Genomic DNA, 19915 nt, shown 5'->3' with positions numbered 1-19915 from the left:
GAAAGAATCCTGACTGATTGCATTACGGCCTGGTAGTGGAATTGCTCCGTCCATGAACACAAGGCCCTCCAGCAGGTGGTGAAGACACTCCCCAGCCCCGAGCTGTTCACTCTCTTACCATCAGGTAGACAGTATCAGAGTATGAGGTCTGATACCAACAGGCTCAGAGATAGTTTCTATCTACAAGCCATCAGACTGCTGAATACTTGAACTGGACCGACCACCTGCTCTGATTCTCCGCACCTTATCACTCACTCACGCAAACACCCACACAGACATACACACCCACACACACACACACGCACACACACTCGCACACACACAAACACACACACACACACATACATTCATGCTACACACACATTACAACTGCTGCTACCAGACTCTTATTATGATTGCTAAATATTGCACAATTTAAACACTTGCCCCCCAATCACCCCTTCCCCAAAACACGTGTAAATATTGTAAATTGTGTATCTATAAATTGTGCCTTCCTGTATTATACTTATGCTAAAAAATTTATTATATTCTAATGAGCCATTTACTTGTTCATATTCTTATCTTTTTTTATTTCTAATTTTTGTTGCATTGTCGAGAAGGAACCTGCAAGTAAGCTTTTCGTTGTGTGTACATAAGACTCATAAAACTTGAAATGTTTCAGTATCAATAAACCGTTTTTCTCTGGTTGTAACGGACCACATGTGCCTTCTGCTAGCCAGACACTGTCTAATATCTCAGTTCACACTGAACCAGGCAGAAAGCCAAGTTTCAAGTTCAGTGGAAGCCATTCCTACTGCTCAGAACAAACAGGGAAACTAAACATATTTCTGCGACTCTGCTGCTCAGTCTGTTAGTCTGTGTATCACCATGGCAGAAGCAATTTTAGAAGATAAGGATTTGATTACCTGTTCAATCTGTCTGGATCTACTGAAGGATCCAGTGACTATTTCCTGTGGACTCAGCTACTGTATGGGCTGTATTAAGGACTGCTGGTATCAGGATGATCTGAAAGGGGTCTACAGCTGCCCCCAGTGCAGACAGACCTTCACCCCAAGACCTGTTCTGATGAAAAATACTCTACTGAATTAGTGGAGAAACAGAAGAAGACAGGACTCAAACCTGCTCCTCCTGCTCTCTGTTATGCTGGACCTGGAGATGTGGAGTGTGACTTCTGCACTGGGAGAAAACTCAAAGCAGTCAAGCCCTGTCTGGTGTGTCTGGCCTCTTACTGTGAGTCTCACCTGAAACTTCATAATGACCTCAACCCAGGAAAAAAACATGAAGCCACTGGACAACTACTTGATTGATGCCACTGGACAACTACAGAAGATCTGCTCTCATCACAATAAATTGCTGGAGGTTTACTGCTGTACCGATCAACTGTGTGCTGGATGAACATAAAGGCCATGATACAGTGTCAGCTGTAGCTGAAAGGACTGAGAAACAGGTAAGCAAGCAAGTTTATTTATATAGCACAATTCATACATCGAAGCAATTCAATGTGCTTTACAAAGATGTTTATCAAAAAGAATGAAAACATCATAATAATAAAAATACAACAAAAAAAAACATATAAAGATTACAAATTAAAAATGGGATAAAAACATAGGAAGCTATAAGGCTAAACAGTGTGGTTAAGTTTAAGTGCTCAGTCGTAGGCACGTGAAAAGAGAAGTGTTTTTAACCTGGACTTAAAAATGGATACGTTTGGGGCACATCTAAGATCTTCTGGTAGTTTATTCCAGTTGTGTACAGCATCAGTGCTAAACGCAGCTTCTCCATGTTTAGTTTGGGCTCTGGGCTCTACTAGCTGACCTGTGTTCATGGATCTAAGAGCCCTGCTCGGTTTATATTCTTCAAACATATCAGACATGTACTCGGGTCCTAAACCATTCAAAGATGTATAAACTAAAAGCACCACTTTGAAATCAATTCTGTAACTGACTGGAAGCCAATGTAAAGATTTAAGAACCGGAGTGATGTGCTCCGTTCTCTTGGTCCTGGTTAACATTCTAGCAGCTGCATTCTGAATGAGCTGCAGCTTTTTTACAGTCTTTTTCAGGAGTCCTTTTAAGAGGCCATTACAGTAATCAACCCTACTAGAGATAAAAGCATGGATGAGCTTCTCTTGATCTTTTTGGGACACCAAGCCTTTGATTCTGGCTATATTTTTTAGATGATAGAATACTATTTTGGTGACCGCTTTGATATGACTGTTAAATGTGAGGTCTGAGTCTATCAGAACACCAAGATTACGCACTTGATCGCTGGTTTTAAGGACCCGAGAATCCAGCTCTTTACTAATACTTGTTCTTTTATTTTTGTTGCCAAACACAATAATCTCAGTTTTATCTTGGTTTAATTATAGACAATTTTGGTTCATCCAGGTATTTATGTGCTCTATACAGTGACACAGAGAGTATATTGAGCTGTTGTCATACGGTTCGAGAGCCATATATATTTGAGTATCATCAGCATAGCTGTGGTAGTTAATGTTGTTGTTCTGTAAAATTTGGCCCAGAGGTAGCATATAGAGATTAAACAGAATCGGTCCGAGAACTGATCCCTGTGGAACTCCGCATGTCATAGCAACCCTATCAGATTCATGATTACCAATGGTGACAAAGTAACTCCGGCCATCTAGATAAGATCTGAACCAATCAAGGACTGTCCCAGAGAGTCCTACCCACTTTTCCAGCCTATCTATAAGTGTTCCATGATCGACAGTGTCAAATGATGCACTGAGATCTAATAGAACCAGAACTGTTACTTTATCAGAATCAGTATTCAGCCGTATATCATTTAAAACTTTAATCAGGGCCGTTTCAGTACTGTGGTGAGGTCGAAAACCTGACTGAAATTTGTCTAAGAGACCGTATGAGGTCACAAAATTGCTGAGTTGATTGAAGACAACCTTCTCAATGATCTTGGCTATAAAAGGGAGATTTGATACAGGTCTATAGTTGTTCATTATAGATGCATCCAGTGTTCTCTTTTTTAATAGAGGCTTAATGGCAGCTGTTTTTAGAGACGTTGGAAAAATGCCTGATTGCAGAGCGCTATTAACTATTTGCTGTAAGTCCATTGTTATAGAGTTAAAAATTGTTTTAAAAAAGTCTGATGGCAGTGTGTCGAGACAGCAAATGGAAGCTTTAAGATGTCGAACTGTTTCTTCTAGGGATTTTTGATCAATTGTATTAAAATGCGACATAATAACCAAGTTATGTCTTGGTGGTCGTGGTGACGGTACAGAGTCCTTTTTAGACTGAGCAGTTTTGATGGTCCGTCTTGTACTTATAATTTTTTCACTAAAGAAACACGCAAATTCATTACATTTCACAGTGGACATGAGTTCTGATGGTATCTGCTTTATTGGGTTTGTAAGCTTGTCGACCATGACAAATAGAGTGCGGGTATTGTTGATATTCTTGTTGATCATTCCCGATAAATGTTGCTGTCTGGCCCTGCGTAACTCATTGTTGAAGCTACCAAGGCTTTGTTTATAGATGTCATAGTGAATTTGAAGTTTAGTTTTCCTCCACTTACGTTCCGCTTTCCTACATTCTCTTTTCAGGGCGCTTACCATCATGGTGGTTCTCCATGGTGTTTTCTGTTTGCTCATAGTTTTCTTTACCTTTACCGGTGCAACACGATCCATGACATTCAATATTTTGGCATTAAAATTATCCAGGAGTACATCAACTGACTCAGCACTTATTATTGGAGAGATAGCTATGGCTTCCATAAACTGAGCATTGGTACTCTCATTAATGTACCTTTTCTTAACAGAAACGGAGTTTACTGGAACATTCGGGGTGATAAGTGATTCAAAAAAGACACAGAAATGATCAGACAGGGCCATGTCTTTAACCATGACAGAGGAAATATCAAGACCTTTAGGGATCACCAGATCTAAAATGTGGCCTTGAGTGTGTGTGCGCTCTTTCACATGTTGAATGAGATCAAAAGTGTCAAGTAGTGCAAAAGGTTATTTGGCATTATTGTCTGTACTATTATCTATGTGGATGTTAAAATCCCCTGTAATAATAAACAAGTTATAATCAACTGATATAACAGAGAGTAGTTCAGCAAAATCATCAATAAAATTTGCAGAATATTGTGGAGGTCTGTAAATGGTTGTAGTATCTGAACAGTTTATAATTTTGGCTGACATTTGCAAATGGTGTGTTAGATTAACTTTACTCTGCTTTGCTGAAACATCTGGAAAGCATTACTATAGGGCCCCCCTGAAACAGAGGACACTTGGATATGTGGAGGCCAGGGATTGGTCTATCCAAAACACCCATCTTATGTTACATAGGATATATACCAGGTTTTGAACAAAGGACGGGGAGAATAATCATATTTGAGATTGGGTTAGTTGTTCTCCAGATTCTGCAGAAATCTGTAAATTGACGCTGAAATCTTTTGATATAATAAACCTTTATAATCAAAGTACAGTGTCAGTGGATTCCTTGTCAACACAGCATAGCAGCATCGTTGTCTCGACACCACATGGTTAAAAACAAAATTTTTGGGGTACCCTTCAATGTAAAACAGAGGTATTCAAAATAAATACAATTACCTAGTGTATTTTCTTTGCTCTGGAATGTATCTTTGAATAGGGCAGCCACTCCTCCTCCTTTCCTACCATTTCGACACGTATTCATATAGCCACATTTTTCAGGTGCTGTCTCGTTAAGAATGGCAGCACTACAGTCTTCTGTTAGCCACGTTTCAGTGAGAAACATAAAATCTAGGTTGTAGGATATTATAATGTAATTTACCAAGAATGATTTGTTGGCGAGAGATCTGATATTAAGTAAAGCCAGCTTAATAGATATAATAGGGGTTCCTGGACTAGTAGTATCGAAACAGTCAAATATCACACATCTACATTTAAACATTTGTTCAGCTCTTTTAGTCTGGTATTGAGACAAGTGACTGAGAATAGTGTAATATGAAGAGTATTACAGTCTGATATTGCAATTTTTTAAAACGTAGAACAGGTTCACATTTTGTTTACATAACCTGTTGCAAACTTTTTGATACCTCATGTTCCATCTGGTTAATATTACATTTACATTATTATTATTAGGTTCACATATAAAACAGAGAATGATAGGTTCAATTTGAAAATAGGTCATCCAATCAGTGTAAAGCCCAACCCATTTGAGCTGAGAATGGAGGGTTTCCTGACTGTTCAGTAATATCACAAATTGTAAAGAAAAGCCAGATGTCTCATATAAAGAAGAAACTGTCCCGCTGCTAGGGGACTTCCTCTTTTACCATATTTGGTCAGGAGAGGAACTCCAATGGCAAGGCAAAGGGAGAAGATGGAGCAAGATGAAAAAGTGAAAACATTCAGATACTACCTTGTCAGATGTACAGCAACCTGTCTGATAGCAATTTAATCTTCTTATGGGTATGATACAATTCTCTGCAGAAGCAGTTGGAGGAGAATCAGCAGAAATCTGAGCTGAAAATCCAGGATAGAGAGAAGGAGATGCAGGAGCTGAGACAGGCTGTGGTCTCTCTGAAGGTGAATGTTGGGTCCATATATAGTGAAATTACAGTCAGGCTGTCTGGGGTCCTGGCGAGAGCTGAGTGAATAGGGTGGTTGAAATGGACCCCATCCTCTCTGTGTCGTAACAGTGCTCTGCACAGGCGTAATTGGAAGACAGTGAGAGGACCTTTACTGAGCTGATCCGCTCCATTAATGGAAGGCGCTCTGAGGTGAAGGAGCTGATCAGAGCCCAGGAGAAGGCTGATTTGAGACGGGCTAAAATGCGACTGAAGCAACTGGAGTAGGAGGTGGCTGAGCTGAGGAGGAGAGATGCTGAACTGGTGCAGCTTTCACACACAAATCACATCAATTTCCTCAAGGTGACTTCTCTATCCTAGATGTCCCTCACAAATTACTTTCCAATGACTATCTCTATACTTCTTTCCCAGTGAAATGTTCTGAAAAAATAACCTTTGTCTTTGTCAATATCGTAGAGTTTACAGTCTCTCTGTCCCTCCTGGATCTGAGGCCATACCCAGCATCATTGTCTCATTTAAGCATGCGAAGAAATTTGTCTCTGAACTGAAAGAGCGACTACAAGACATCTGCAAGGAGGAAATGGACAGGATATCTGGGAAAAGGCGGTAAAAAGCTCTTAAGTGTTCTTTTTGTAAATTCGTTTTTGCTAGAGATTAAATCTATTGTGCTATTTGATGGCTAAGTTACCATCACTCAGTGATGTTGCCCTCCTAAAAGTTGTTGTGTAGCCTACTGATGATGAGTGTCTGTGGCTAAAGTTCCAACTATTTGCCCTTCTAAGCAAAAGACCAGAGAGAATGTGAGTAAAGTGCGCACATGCATGCACACACACACACTTCATGTTCACCGACTGTAAAAAAAGGCTAGCTGGAACCGTTCTGAGTGGTCAGCTTCTGAGCCTTCACCTGCTATATGCTGAATGCTAAGGATCTGACCCACTACAGAGAGTTCAATAGGAACCAGGCAGTTGTATACATTTTTTGTCACTACTAACCAACCAACGCATTCCATACACTCAGTGAAAAATCTATTTTAGAAACATGCATATGAAAATGTAAATAATAGCAGAGAAATATAAACCCAGATAAATGCAGGCTACACATGCTAATTGTAAAATGAATAACGTTACAACTGGGGATATGCAAATGTTATAGGCCTATAGAGGCCAGTAAAGGCAAATGTGTAGGTCTGCCTACTGATAATATCTGGAAGAAAACATAATGGATGGACCACATTCAGAAGCTAACCCAATGCAGAAACTCATCAAATAATATAGCTGCGAGCAGCAATGAACAGGTTTCACAGGATGACAAAAAAGGACACAAGATCAGTTGGTTTACAAAGCAAGCACTCTATCATGTAGGAAATACCAAATTCAATGTAGTTCATCTTAGGGACATTCATGATTGCAATGACAAGTTTCAAGTTGATAGGCCACTGTGGATTTACAGTGGTTTAAATAGACATGTAAAATCTGATTTCCAGATTTATCGATAACTCAGCCATCTCTTAACCAATCATTTTCTCAAACTAAGTTAAGAGTGCTATGGTGTTATGGTTCAGGAGAATACGTTTTTCAAAGTTTCAAAAAATGTCCATGATGGTGGAAGATCTATCCTGATGGACTTTATGGATCCTTGAGGCAAATTTGTTCAGCATTAGGAAAGACACCTACATACAAAGTTTCAAGTCTCTAGGTCAAATTGGGCAGCAGATATGAGGGTTTATGTGGGACCGCTTATAAAAGCGCCACCTATTGGCCAATAGGAGCCATTCTTTTTGACCAAGATACTCATGGCCTCTAGTTTCTGTGTGCCAAATTAGAATAAAAGTTACCAATATATGCTTGAGTTATTTGACCATGTCAATAAAATAAAAAAGAATACAGAATATATACCTTCGCTGTGAACCCCTAATTATTCTAAGTAACAACTAAAAAGCTTAGGTAAAAAACACCATAAGTTTGGTATAAAATGTGCATGCACATCCCACTGCACAAAAACTGGTTGAATCAACGTTGTTTCCACATCATTTCAACAAATAATTAAATGTGATGACGTTGAATCAACGTGGAAAACTGATTGGATTTGCAAAAAGTCATCAACATAAGGGAATTTAGTATTTTTTCACCTAACTTTGAACCTAAATCCAATGACATGGTGATTTTTTTTGTTGATTTCACGTTGAATTCTTGACAACTCAACCAAATGTAAATCAAAACTAGACGTTAAAATGACATCTGTTCCCAGTGGGACGTTAGCATATTCTCTAGCTTCGGGACCGCAACTATGGGAGTCTGTTGCGACATTGGACTGACATGTCCCAACAGACTCCATAGATGTGGTCCCGAAGCTACATTGTTACATGCTGGCACTACGAACAATGCTAAACAAAGTCACCTATAGCGTGAGACAACACCAGGATGTATGGTCCATATCTAAAGGTATACAGATGTAGTATCTTAATTTGATCACGTTTTTGTTGCTGAGAATCTTCCTGCACAGCCGGAAATGCAAACTTGTTGTCACGCCCTGGCTCTGGGGACTCTAATATTTTGAGCCAGGGTGTGTATAGTCTATGTGTGTTCTAGGTTTCACTTTCTGGTTTTGTAGATCTATGTTGGCCAGGGTGGCTCCCAATCAGAGACGGCTGTAGCTCGTTGTCTCTGATTGGGAGTCATACTTAGGTAGCCGTTTGGCACTCATTCATTGTGGTTTCTTGTTCGTATTTGGTTTGTGTTTACCATTGACTGTCACGTCATCGTTTTGTTGTTTTGATCGTGTGATCATTAATTTAATAAATATGTTCGCCTTCAACGCTGCGCCTTGGTCCTCCTCTCTCACCGACGATCGTGACACTTGTAGTGTATTCCAGGTTTAAAAAGGCTTCTAAAGTTTGTAATTTCCACTTTCAAATGTCAGACTTGATTTGCCATAACAGAAAATCGATCAACACCTACAAAAAATGTCCATTAAATATAATCCACATAATAATTCACATTTCCTGTTGTTGCAGGATTATTTTCCTGCTGTAGCAAACTGCCTCAAATTAAGATCCTACATCTGGAGAGGCATGCAAGAAGGTCAACACCAAACAGAGGCATAAAAGCATAGCAAACATTATACAAACACTACTCATGGTTGAATGGACGCACACATCACTCATCAACTTGACTAGGCCATCTCTGCTACCGAAGACTACGCCCATTATTTCCCACTCTCTTTTGGAAACTCACCTCACTCAGGAAGGAAAGGGCGCCGGGAGGTGATTGGCCATCATATGGCCTTTTTGAAACACTTTATTTTATCCTCTTCCTAGACTGCTGCCAGCTGACATTGGATCCCAGCACAGAAAATCAACTCCTGTGTCTGTCTCAGGTGAACAGAAAGGTGACCAGGAGTGATAAGGTCCAGCCTTATCCTTACCATCAACCTAGATTTAGCCACTGGAAATAGGTGTTGTGTAGAGAGGGTCTGTCTGGAGCCTGCTACTGGGAGGTAGAGTGGAGTGGGGTGGGTGTTGATGTAGCTGTCTCATATAAAGGGATCAGCAGGAGAGGAAGTGGTAAAGAGTGCTGGTTTGGAGGTAATGATCTGTCCTGGAGGTTGTACTGCTCTGCATTCAGATGCTGTTTCTACCACAATAGTAGAGAGTGATACACCTGCCATTCGTTGCTCCAGAGTAGGAATGTACCTGGACCACAGGGCAGAAACTCTGTTATTTTACAGTGTCTCTGACACAATGACCCTCCTCCACAGAGTTCAGACCACATTCACTCAGCCCCTCTATCCTGGGTTTGGGTTTGATTAATCTGTAAGGATACTGACACCTATTGAGTGGTAATTACCTACACTGTGATTACACTGTACTTGCCTATGTAACTACTATGTAAATAGATAAGTATTATGGACATATTGTAAAGTGGGGCCATTCTTTTTGTACTTTGATAAATGCCCTGCTGACTTGGTAATGAGATTCCTCTACAAGGATGTGGACTTGACCACCTTCCTGTGTCCTCACTGAAAAATCCTGCACATCAATCATCCTCTCTACACCGGCAATATGTACAGCAAAGGATAAGTTCAGTTGCTGTACAACGTACTCAATGCCAACCATAGGACAATGTGTTTAGACTGTAAGTAGGGTAGGCTACCATAATCTGGCCACGGTCACCTTTTGCCGCAAAAAAAACATGATTCTGCTTTATCATATTGTCGTATCTTAATTGTAATCATGTCAGGTATGCATGAAGTATCCTGCTATGAGTCTAATAAAAGCCACCACACGCTATTTAAATTCAGCCTAAACTATATTTATACATGGACTCTCATTAAGTTCACATAGGGCTGTTAGATGTATTAGACACTACATTTGTTTCAGTGTGGTATGATTTATTTCTCTGCAGAAACACTTTGGGAAGAATCATCAGAAATTCAACCAGATAATCCAGGAGAGAGAGGAGGAGATACAGGAGCTGAGACCGGCTGTGGACTATCTGAATGTGAGCGTTGGACCATATATATATATATATATATATATATTACAGGCTGTCTAGGATCCTGGTGAGATCTGGGTGAATGGGCTGGTTCAAATGGACCCCCCTCCTCTCTGTGTGTGTCCTAACAGCACTCTGCACAGGCAGCAGTGGAGGACAGTGTGAGGATATTTTCTGAGCTGATCCGGTCCATTGAGGGAAGGCGCTCTGAGGTGAAGGAGTTGATCAGAGCCCAGGAGAAGGCTGAAGTGAGTCGGGCTGAAGGACTTGTGGAGCAACTTGAGCAGGAGGTGGCTGAGCTGAGGAGGAAACATGCTGCACTGGAGCAGCTCTCACACACAGAGGATCACATCCATTTCTTCCAGGTAAAAACCTAGGTTACATCACTAGTTCTGTACAGGCCTGAGCAGTCTCACATGATTCCTGAATACCAAATTAACCCATACATAGGCGCTTGAGTAGATCAGAGAGGATTGGATAGATAAGGCAATGTGGTGTTTGTCCATCTTGTCCTCTGAAAGACCATGTGGAATTGTTGCCATTTTATGGGACATCTATCCAATTCTCCTAGATCTCAAAAAGTGTTAGATTGTAAATTACTTTGCTTCTCAATCTATTTCTTTCTTTATTTTTTCTCTCTGTAGTTTCCAGTCTCTCTGTGTCCTTCCTGGATCTGTGGCCTTACCCAGCATCTCTGTCAACTCACACAAATCTTTAGCTTGTGTGAAGAAATGTGTCTCAGACCTGAAAATACTACTAGAAAACTTGATGAAAAAGAACATGGTGAAGAAATCTGGAGCAGGTAATGAAGAACACATATTGACAGAAATAAATCTGGGAAATTGAATATTTCTACAAGAATATACAGTGGAGGAAAAAAGTATTTAGTCAGCCACCAATTGTGCAAGTTCTCCCACTTAAAAAGATGAGAGAGGCCTGTAATTTTCATCATAGGTACACGTCAACTATGACAGACAAAATGAGGAAAAAAAATCCAGAAAATCACATTGTAGGATTTTTTATGAATTTATTTGCAAATTATGGTCGAAAATAAGTATTTGGTCAATAACAAAAGTTTCTCAATACTTTGATATATACCCTTTGTTGGCAATGACACAGGTCAAACGTTTTCTGTAAGTCTTCACAAGGTTTTCACACACTGTTGCTGGTATTTTGGCCCATTCCTCCATGCAGATCTCCTCTAGAGCAGTGATGTTTTGGGGCTGTCGCTAGGCAACACAGACTTTCAACTCCCTCCAAAGATGTTCTATGGGGTTGAGATCTGGAGACTGGCTAGGCCACTCCAGGACCTTGAAATGCTTCTTACGAAGCCACTCCTTCGTTGCCCGGGCGGTGTGTTTGGGATCATTGTCATGCTGAAAGACCCAGCCACGTTTCATCTTCAATGGTCTTGCTGATGGAAGGAGGTTTTCACTCAAAATCTCACGATACATGGCCCCATTCATTCTTTCCTTTACACGGATCAGTCGTCCTGGTCCCTTTGCAGAAAAACAGCCCCAAAGCATGATGTTTCCACCCCCATGCTTCACAGTAGGTATGGTGTTCTTTGGATGCAACTCAGTATTCTTTGTCCTCCAAACACGACGAGTTGAGTTTTTACCAAAAAGTTCTATTTTGGTTTCATCTGACCATATGACATTCTCCCAATCCTCTTCTGGATCATCCAAATGCACTCTAGCAAACTTCAGACGGGCCTGGACATGTACTGGCTTAAGCAGGGGGACACGTCTGGCACTGCAGGATTTGAGTCCCTGGCGGCGTAGTGTGTTACTGATGGTAGGCTGTGTTACTTTGGTCCCAGCTCTCTGCAGGTCATTCACTAGGTCCCCCCGTGTGGTTCTGGGATTTTTGCTCACCGTTCTCGTGATCATTTTGACCCCACGGGGTGAGATCTTGCGTGGAGCCCCAGATCGAGGGAGATTATCAGTGGTCTTGTATGTCTTCCATTTCCTAATAATTGCTCCCACAGTTGATTTCTTCAAACCAAGCTGCTTACCTATTGCAGATTCAGTCTTCCCAGCCTGGTGCAGGTCTACAATTGTGTTTCTGGTGTCCTTTGACAGCTCTTTGGTCTTGGCCATAGTGGAGTTTGGAGTGTGACTGTTTGAGGTTGTGGACAGGTGTCTTTTATACTGATAACAAGTTCAAACAGGTGCCATTAATACAGGTAACGAGTGGAGGACAGAGGAGCCTCTTAAAGAAGAAGTTACAGGTGTGTGAGAGCCAGAAATCTTGCTTGTTTGTAGGTGACCAAATACTTATTTTCCACCATAATTTGCAAATAAATTCATAAAAAATCCTACAATGTGATTTTCTGGATTTTTTATCTTCTCAATTTGTCTGTCATAGTTGACGTGTACCCATGATGAAAATTAAAGGCCTCTCTCATCTTTTTAAGTGGGAGAACTTGCACAATTGGTGGCTGACTAAATACATTTTTTCCCCACTGTACACTATGTTCTCTAGTACAGTAACAATTGTATGTTGTTACCAAGTGATACTTGTTGACCAATGACCATTAATATGACTATTATTCTTTCTTCATCAGACTCCTGTAGCTCAGTTGGTAGAGCATGGCGCTTGCAACGCCAGGGTTGTGGGTTCGTTTCCCACGGGGGGCCAGTATGAAAATGTATGCACTCACTAATTGTAAGTTGCTCTGGATAAGAGTGTCTGCTAAAAATGTAAAAAGGTTTACATTGTTCCACTTACTGATCCCAAGACCAGAGAGGAGTTCTTGAAATGTAAGCAATACTACAAGATATACATACAGTGAGGGAAAAAAGTATTTGATCCCCTGCTGATTTTGTACGTTTGCCCACTGACAAAGAAATTATCAGTGTATAATTTTAATGGTAGGTTTATTTGAACAGTGAGAGACAAAATAACAACAAAAAAATCCAGAAAAACGCTTGTCAAAAATGTTATAAATTGATTTGCATTTTAATGAGGGAAATAAGTATTTGACCCCTCTGCAAAACATGACTTAGTACTTGGTGGCAAAACCCTTGTTGGCAATCACAGAGGTCAGACGTTTCTTGTAGTTGGCCACTAGGTTTGCACACATCTCAGGAGGGATTTTGTTCCACTCCTCTTTGCAGATCTTCTCCAAGTCATTAAGGTTTCGAGGCTGACGTTTGGCAACTCGAACCTTCAGCTCCCTCCACAGATTTTCTATGGGATTAAGGTCTGGAGACTGGCTAGGCCACTCCAGGACCTTAATGTGCTTCTTCCTGAGCCACTCCTTTGTTGCCATGGCCGTGTGTTTTGGGTCATTGTCATGCTGGAATACCCATCCACGACCCATTTTCAATGCTCTGGCTGAGGGAAGTAGGTTCTCACCCAAGATTTGACGGTACATGGCCCCGTCCATCGTCCCTTTGATGCGGTGAAGTTGTCCTGTCCCCTTAGCAGAAAAACACCCCCAAAGCATAATGTTTCCACCTCCATGTTTGACGGTGGGGATGGTGTTCTTGAGGTCATAGGCAGCATTCCTCCTCCTCCAAACACGCCGAGTTGAGTTGATGCTAAAGAGCTCGATTTTGGTCTCATCTGACCACAACACTTTCACCCAGTTCTCCTCTGAATCATTCAGATGTTCATTGGCAAACTTCAGACGGCCCTGTATATGTGCTTTATTGAGCAGGGGGACCTTGCGGGCGCTGCAGGATTTCAGTCCTTCACGGCGTAATGTGTTTCCAATTGTTTTCTTGGTGACTATGGTCCCAGCTGCCTTGAGATCATTTACAAGATCCTCCCGTGTAGTTCTGGACTGATTCCTCACCGTTCTCATGATCATTGCAACTCCACGAGGTGAGATCTTGCATGGAGCCCCAGGCCGAGGGGAGATTGACAGTTATTTTGTGTTTCTTCCATTTGCGAATAATCGCACCAACTGTTGTCACCTTCTCACCAAGCTGCTTGGTGATGGTCTTGTAGCCCATTCCAGCCTTGTGTAGGTCTACAATCTTGTCCCTGACATCCTTGGAGAGCTCTTTGGTCTTGGCCATGGTGGAGAGTTTGGAATCTGATTGACTGATTGCTTCTGTGGACAGGTGTCTTTTATACAGGTAACAAGCTGAGATTAGGAGCACTCCCTTTAAGAATGTGCTCCTAATCTCAGCTCGTTACCTGTATAAAAGACACCTGGGAGCCAGAAATCTTTCTGATTGAGAGGGGTCAAATACTTATTTCCCTCATTAAAATGCAAATAAATGTATAACATTTTTGACATGCGTTTTTCTGGATTTCTTTGTTGTTATTCTCTTTCACTGTTCAAATAAACCTACCATTAAAATTATAGACTGATCATTTCTTTGTCAGTGGGCAAACGTACAAAATCAGCAGGGGATCAAATACTTTTTTCCCTCACTGTATGTACCCCACAAGTATGCATACTCATGACCATTTACTAGCAATCACAGAAACACACACACCTAACTTTTTATTTTCTATGTTTTGTTCACTCCTGCCAGCTCACTTTGGATCCAGACACAGCCAATGAGTACCTCTGGCTGTCTGAGGGGAACAGAAAGGGGACATGTAGAAAAGAGTCTTAGTCCTATCCTTACCATCCAGACAGATTTATCAACATTGACCAGGTGTTGTGTAGAGAGGGTCTGTCTGAAGCCTGCTTCTGGGAAATAGGGTGGAGCAGGGAGAGAGTTGAAGTAGCTGTCTCATACAAAAGCATCAGCAGGGATGGAGAGGAATATGGGAGTGATTTTCAATGGAATGATCAGTCCTGGTGTTTGAACTGCAACACGTCCATCTGCACTTTCTGGCACAATAATAACATGACGGATATCCCTGTCCCCTGCCCCTCCAGAGTAGGAGTGTACATGGACCACTGGGCAGGAACTCTGTCCTTTTACAGTGTCTCTGACACAATGACCCTCCTCCACAGAGTCCAGACCACATTCACTCAGCCCCTCTATCCTGCATTTGGGTTTTATTATGATGACTCATCTGTGAGGATACTGACACCTATTTAGTGAAAAACATATACAGTTTAGTTTATTTATTCACACACACAAAAAAACTAGTGAAAGACATACATACAGTGCAGGTGAGGTTGGAAACCCAAGAGGGCTTATATGAAAACCACACAAAAAAAACGATGTATATGAAAACCACAAAAGATTATATGTAAACAAAACAGATTGTTCAATCAACAGATAAGTATAAACATATTAGTCATACGTGCGCTTCAATGTGGAGGGAATGATTGTGAAGTAAAAGCCCTCATTGAATTTTGTTTATTCAATGTCTGAGAGCACAGCATTGCTGAACTATTCAAGGGTAGTAGTCAATTATACGTACTTGATTATTAAGTCGCTTGGCTGTTGCACTATAACTGAAATCTGTGTATTTGGGACATTATAAAATCTTTGTAATGAAACTAATAATGTATGTTGATTATGTGCCTTCATGAAGATAACTGCTTGATTGTATTATATCATGTTTGTGTTCAATGAGGTAGAAGAACCTTGAAATGGAGGTACTTTGGTTCATATTCAGTGTCATATTTTTGTTAATTTCTATGTTCAATTGTTGTTAGTTTATCAATATCATTATCACAATACAAGATACTCAATAATCCAAAGAACAAAATCTGCACATTAATACTGTGCTTGTTTAACTGATGACCAACATATCCTATTTAATGAACTACCATGTAAATAAATAGGTAGGTATTAGGGACACATTGTAAAATGGGAAGAAAAAAAATGTAATGTCTAATAAAAGTGAGCCAATGATTTGTGAGTTTGTGTTGTAGTTCCATTCAAAAACCTGTAACCTGAGGAGAGGCACATGTCGACCACATGCCCCACTTCCAGCAGTAATGGCTGTGGTGGATATGCACTTGTTATGGTCACTAGTAACATTTCCATCATTGGGCAAGTGCATTTTGAATGGTCCGGTGCCCCGGGTGGGTGGAGATTTCACTTAAGGACCAATGGGGCACCGTGCCATGCCAAACGAACTCACCCAATGTTCTATACATGAGCCCACCCACATACAGGCAAAATTCTGAACATTTGTTTTGAATATGTGAATATCACAGCACTGAGAATGCACTGCGACAGCCCACGTATTCCCTCTACTGGCCTGACCTGGTATTTGCTTTGAGTTCACGCCATAGCATAATTGTATACCAGTGGGGTATTCCAGGAAGCAGGATTATTAAATTAGCCAGCTAACATTGATAAAACAGCCACATGACATGATTTTCTGGTTGATTAAGCTACATTTGTATATGGGTTATTGTTGAGTCAATTATACCTTGTCAACTGTAAGTCTATATTTCTAAAAAATAGGAACTTATTTCAAGCAATTTTGGACAGTTAGCTGGCTAACTCATTGATCCAGCATTCTGGAACAGTTGAATATGAAACGTATGTCCGATATGGCTGCTCAGTGATAACTCTGACCAAACATTACAGCTCTGTCTCCGACACACCGTCCTTCCTCCACATTAACACAGATTAAAGGAAATCAGATTCAGCCCATAATATCTACCTTCCTAACATAGACTCTATATTCATATCATACAGGGGTGGACATGGGAAACAGGAAAAATAGGACATCCAGAAATACAATTGTTACGACATCCTTGTTTATTTTTTTGAATTGATGACAATGGCTAAGGAAGATAATGAGTATATAGAGTACGGCAACATATTGCAGAGTTTAAAAAGTAGACAAAAAAGAAAATACAAAGAAAGCAAAAAGTGTGGTCCAGCTAAATAAAACATATTGTTGACAGAGAAAGATCAATGTGTGAGGAGCTACAGCCCGACTCTCACAGGAACATCCTGGGGCTATTCACTGGGGTTCTGGATGACTATCAATAGATACTCCTTGTCTGGAAGAGAGAGGAGCAAACAAACTGTAGAACCACTGAATGTGTTTAATTACATTTCACTGAATGTGTTTAATTACATTTAAAATGTTTCATTACCTTTATGTTGAACAATTAATCAAATAGTTAATAAATGAAATGCACATTATCGATATGTCAGATATATTGATGATCTTCACGTGTCTGGGCCTGCCTCGAGTACCTGAACCACCTCTGCTTCACTCACCAGGTGCCACCATGATCTCATGCTTCTTGGAGCGGATGCGGAGGAAGGTCAGGTCATTCTGAGGGTCGATGTCTCGGACTGTGCTCCTCGCTTTCATTGTGAGCTGGTGCAGCAGACCAGCATACTGCACCGTAGTGGAGTTGTCTAAGGTAGTTCTTATTGGGATCCCTGAGAAAGACCAATACATAGCATCAACTTTAGTAGAGATGTGATGAGGGTAGTACTGATTAGTTAGCCTGCTAGATAAATTCAAATGGTATGTCTAAAGTGTAAAAATGTCTTGACATATTGTGGCTATTGGTACAGCTCCTATAAGAGAATGTAGACATTGTATTGCTTACCCTCGGCATTAACAACTATTGTTCCAATTACACCTTTGTGAGTTTGAATTCTCTTTAGTGTCTCCTCAACTTCTGCCTGTTTAGGGGAGAAAATGAAGCATGTCACTAAATCTTTATGCTATAGCAAGCAGCTTTAGCACGCTCATCTGACCAAGACCCTCAAGACAGTCAACAGCTGGCATAATGTTACCGCATTCATAGACGCTAACCCCTTTAGCGCCTATTGATAATAGTATCTTCTGACTGGGGAAGTTTTGTTAATAGCCCCGAAGCTTGCTCTAAACATTAACACGCATCGTTTGCGGTACGTTTTTGGAGACATAAGTAATGCATCTTTCACATCAGCGAGAAATAATTTCCCCAAAACAAAAGGTTAAATTACTACACACTTTTATAGGGTTAGTGTTCCCACACGGCCATTTCTAAATGTACCATCGCTGGTTTATGGAAGACAGACGGAAGACATAGGCGGCCACCTGTGCTAATTAGCTACTGTATAATAATATGCCATTTAGCAGACGCTTTTATCAAAAGCGACTTACAGTCATGCGTGCATACATTTTTGTGTATGGGTGGTCCCGGGGATCGAACCCACTACCTTGGCGTTACAAGCGCCGTGCTCTACCAGCTGAGCTACAGAGGAGCTATCTAGCGTGCTCCGAACACCTGTGTGTAAGTGTAGGAAATTTAGTTCATCAACTGGAGGCACACAGATTGTGGATCTGTGCAAAACTGCTAATTGTAGCTATCATTTTTTTATCTGAAAGACTCTTACTCGCTCATATGAAAGACAAGGGGGGATATCAGCATATGTTTCGAAAATAGGTTTGAAAGCGACGATCGCCTTTTCTAAACATTAAAACACAGCGTCGGAATTGTAGTTCACATGGAGCCAAATGCGGGCGAATGTAACCGCTGAAAACCCATTACTGAAAAGAAGGGTTTTCGAGAACTAGCATAACGTTAGCTAGCAAGCTTACGTTAAAGTGGGATGGGTATTTGCTGTTGCCGTCACGTAGCTAAGCTTTTACATAACTATTATTGAACTGGCTACATGAGGCAAAACATGTAATTTTTATGAAAATATTCATGATATATTTTTCACCATATTTGCAGGTGCTGTCAGTGTTGTTGTTGTTGTCGTAGACTAGCAAGCGGCTTCCTTCACTCCTGTTCTGTTTTTTCTTCCTCAGTGGTACCACTGTGACGTAGGCAAGAATAACTAAGTACTTCTGGGTCACGGATTTTTGGAATCCTTCAGAATAGAAGTCCCGTCCTGTATACTTTGTAAGTGAATAATTAGGGCGAATATTAAGGAAAATGTGCACAATTATCTATATATTTTTCATACAAAAACGAATTAAACGTATTTCTATGAAATATTATGTGATGTATTTGTTGATTTTTTTATTTATTTCAAACCTAAATGGTCAACAATGTTTTTTGTGTGTATGGTACAGGAGGTTGGTGGCACCTTAATTGGGGAGGACGGGCATGTGGTAATGCCTTTCACACTGGAAGCAAACAGAGTAAACTAAAATAGTTCATTTATTGTTTTGTAATTAACATATAGTCCTAAATTAGTCAGTCAGCAGAGAGTTAAGGCGACAGTACAAGAGGGCAGACTGCACCTTGGTGCAGAGCGACTTACAAATTGGTGCATTCACCTTATGATAGCCAGTGGGACAACCACTTTACCAATTTTTTTATTTTTTTTTATTATTATTATTTTATATATTTTTTTTTGGGGGGGTAGAAGGATTACTTTTATACATTCCCTTAAAGAGTGTGGGGTTCTATTTTCTCATAACTGGATGGGATGACTAACTTAGAAATAATTCATTAATGATTAAAGCATAAAAGGTCTGTACTGTACTGATATGAATTGTTTCACATAACAGGCTGTGATTCATGTGAGGAACGTTAGGGGCTAGGATGAGATAAAACTTGTATTTCTTATAGATAAGACTTGTATTTCTCACAGATACGAACACTGCCTCTTTGTTGTCTGTGAACCGTCCTTGAACGTAGTACAGTGGAATGGTGTCTTTTGGGTGCTAACTCCACAGGTTATTATGATAGCAACTTATGCCTGGGAACGGTGGAGCGCCAAGGGAATGGGACCAGCCCGTGCGCCAACGGATTGGCTGAGTAAGTCTAAACCACGCTCAGTCTCTACTCTGATTGGCCAGCAGAGAGTGGGAACTATCTCTGTCAGAGTATTTGAAGAAGAACCTGTAACAATGGATTAGTTCTCTGTCTGCCCTGCGTGGTATTTCAGTGAGCCCGTATACGAACCAACATACTTATCATACATACATTTTGCATATAATAAATGTAGCTTGGATTGAATATCTCTTGATTATGTTTTCTCTTATTCCAATACCAGATTTGAATTACGCAATTTCTAACAAGAGGTAGG

General features: G+C 40.6%; 1 protein-coding gene and 1 pseudogene across 1 annotated transcript; one reads left to right on the top strand and one right to left on the bottom strand.

The window, feature by feature from the left end:
• Positions 1-867: 867 nt before the first annotated feature.
• On the top strand, positions 868-14894 carry LOC121531215 (annotated as a pseudogene).
• Positions 14895-16658: 1764 nt separating this feature from the next.
• LOC121532176 (dynein light chain roadblock-type 2) lies at positions 16659-18705 on the bottom strand. Its single transcript, XM_041837944.1, has 4 exons — positions 18599-18705; positions 17494-17569; positions 17153-17320; positions 16659-16929 (listed from the first exon to the last, which is right to left on the bottom strand). Exons 1-4 carry the CDS (start codon positions 18599-18601, stop codon positions 16886-16888), a joined length of 291 nt encoding a protein of 96 aa, XP_041693878.1. The 5' UTR covers positions 18602-18705; the 3' UTR covers positions 16659-16885.
• Between the last annotated feature and the right edge of the window lie 1210 nt (positions 18706-19915).

The sequence above is a fragment of the Coregonus clupeaformis genome, chromosome 19, assembly GCF_020615455.1.
Source record: "Coregonus clupeaformis isolate EN_2021a chromosome 19, ASM2061545v1, whole genome shotgun sequence".
NCBI lineage: Eukaryota > Metazoa > Chordata > Actinopteri > Salmoniformes > Salmonidae > Coregonus > Coregonus clupeaformis.
This window is presented reverse-complemented; position numbering and strand designations above follow the sequence as displayed.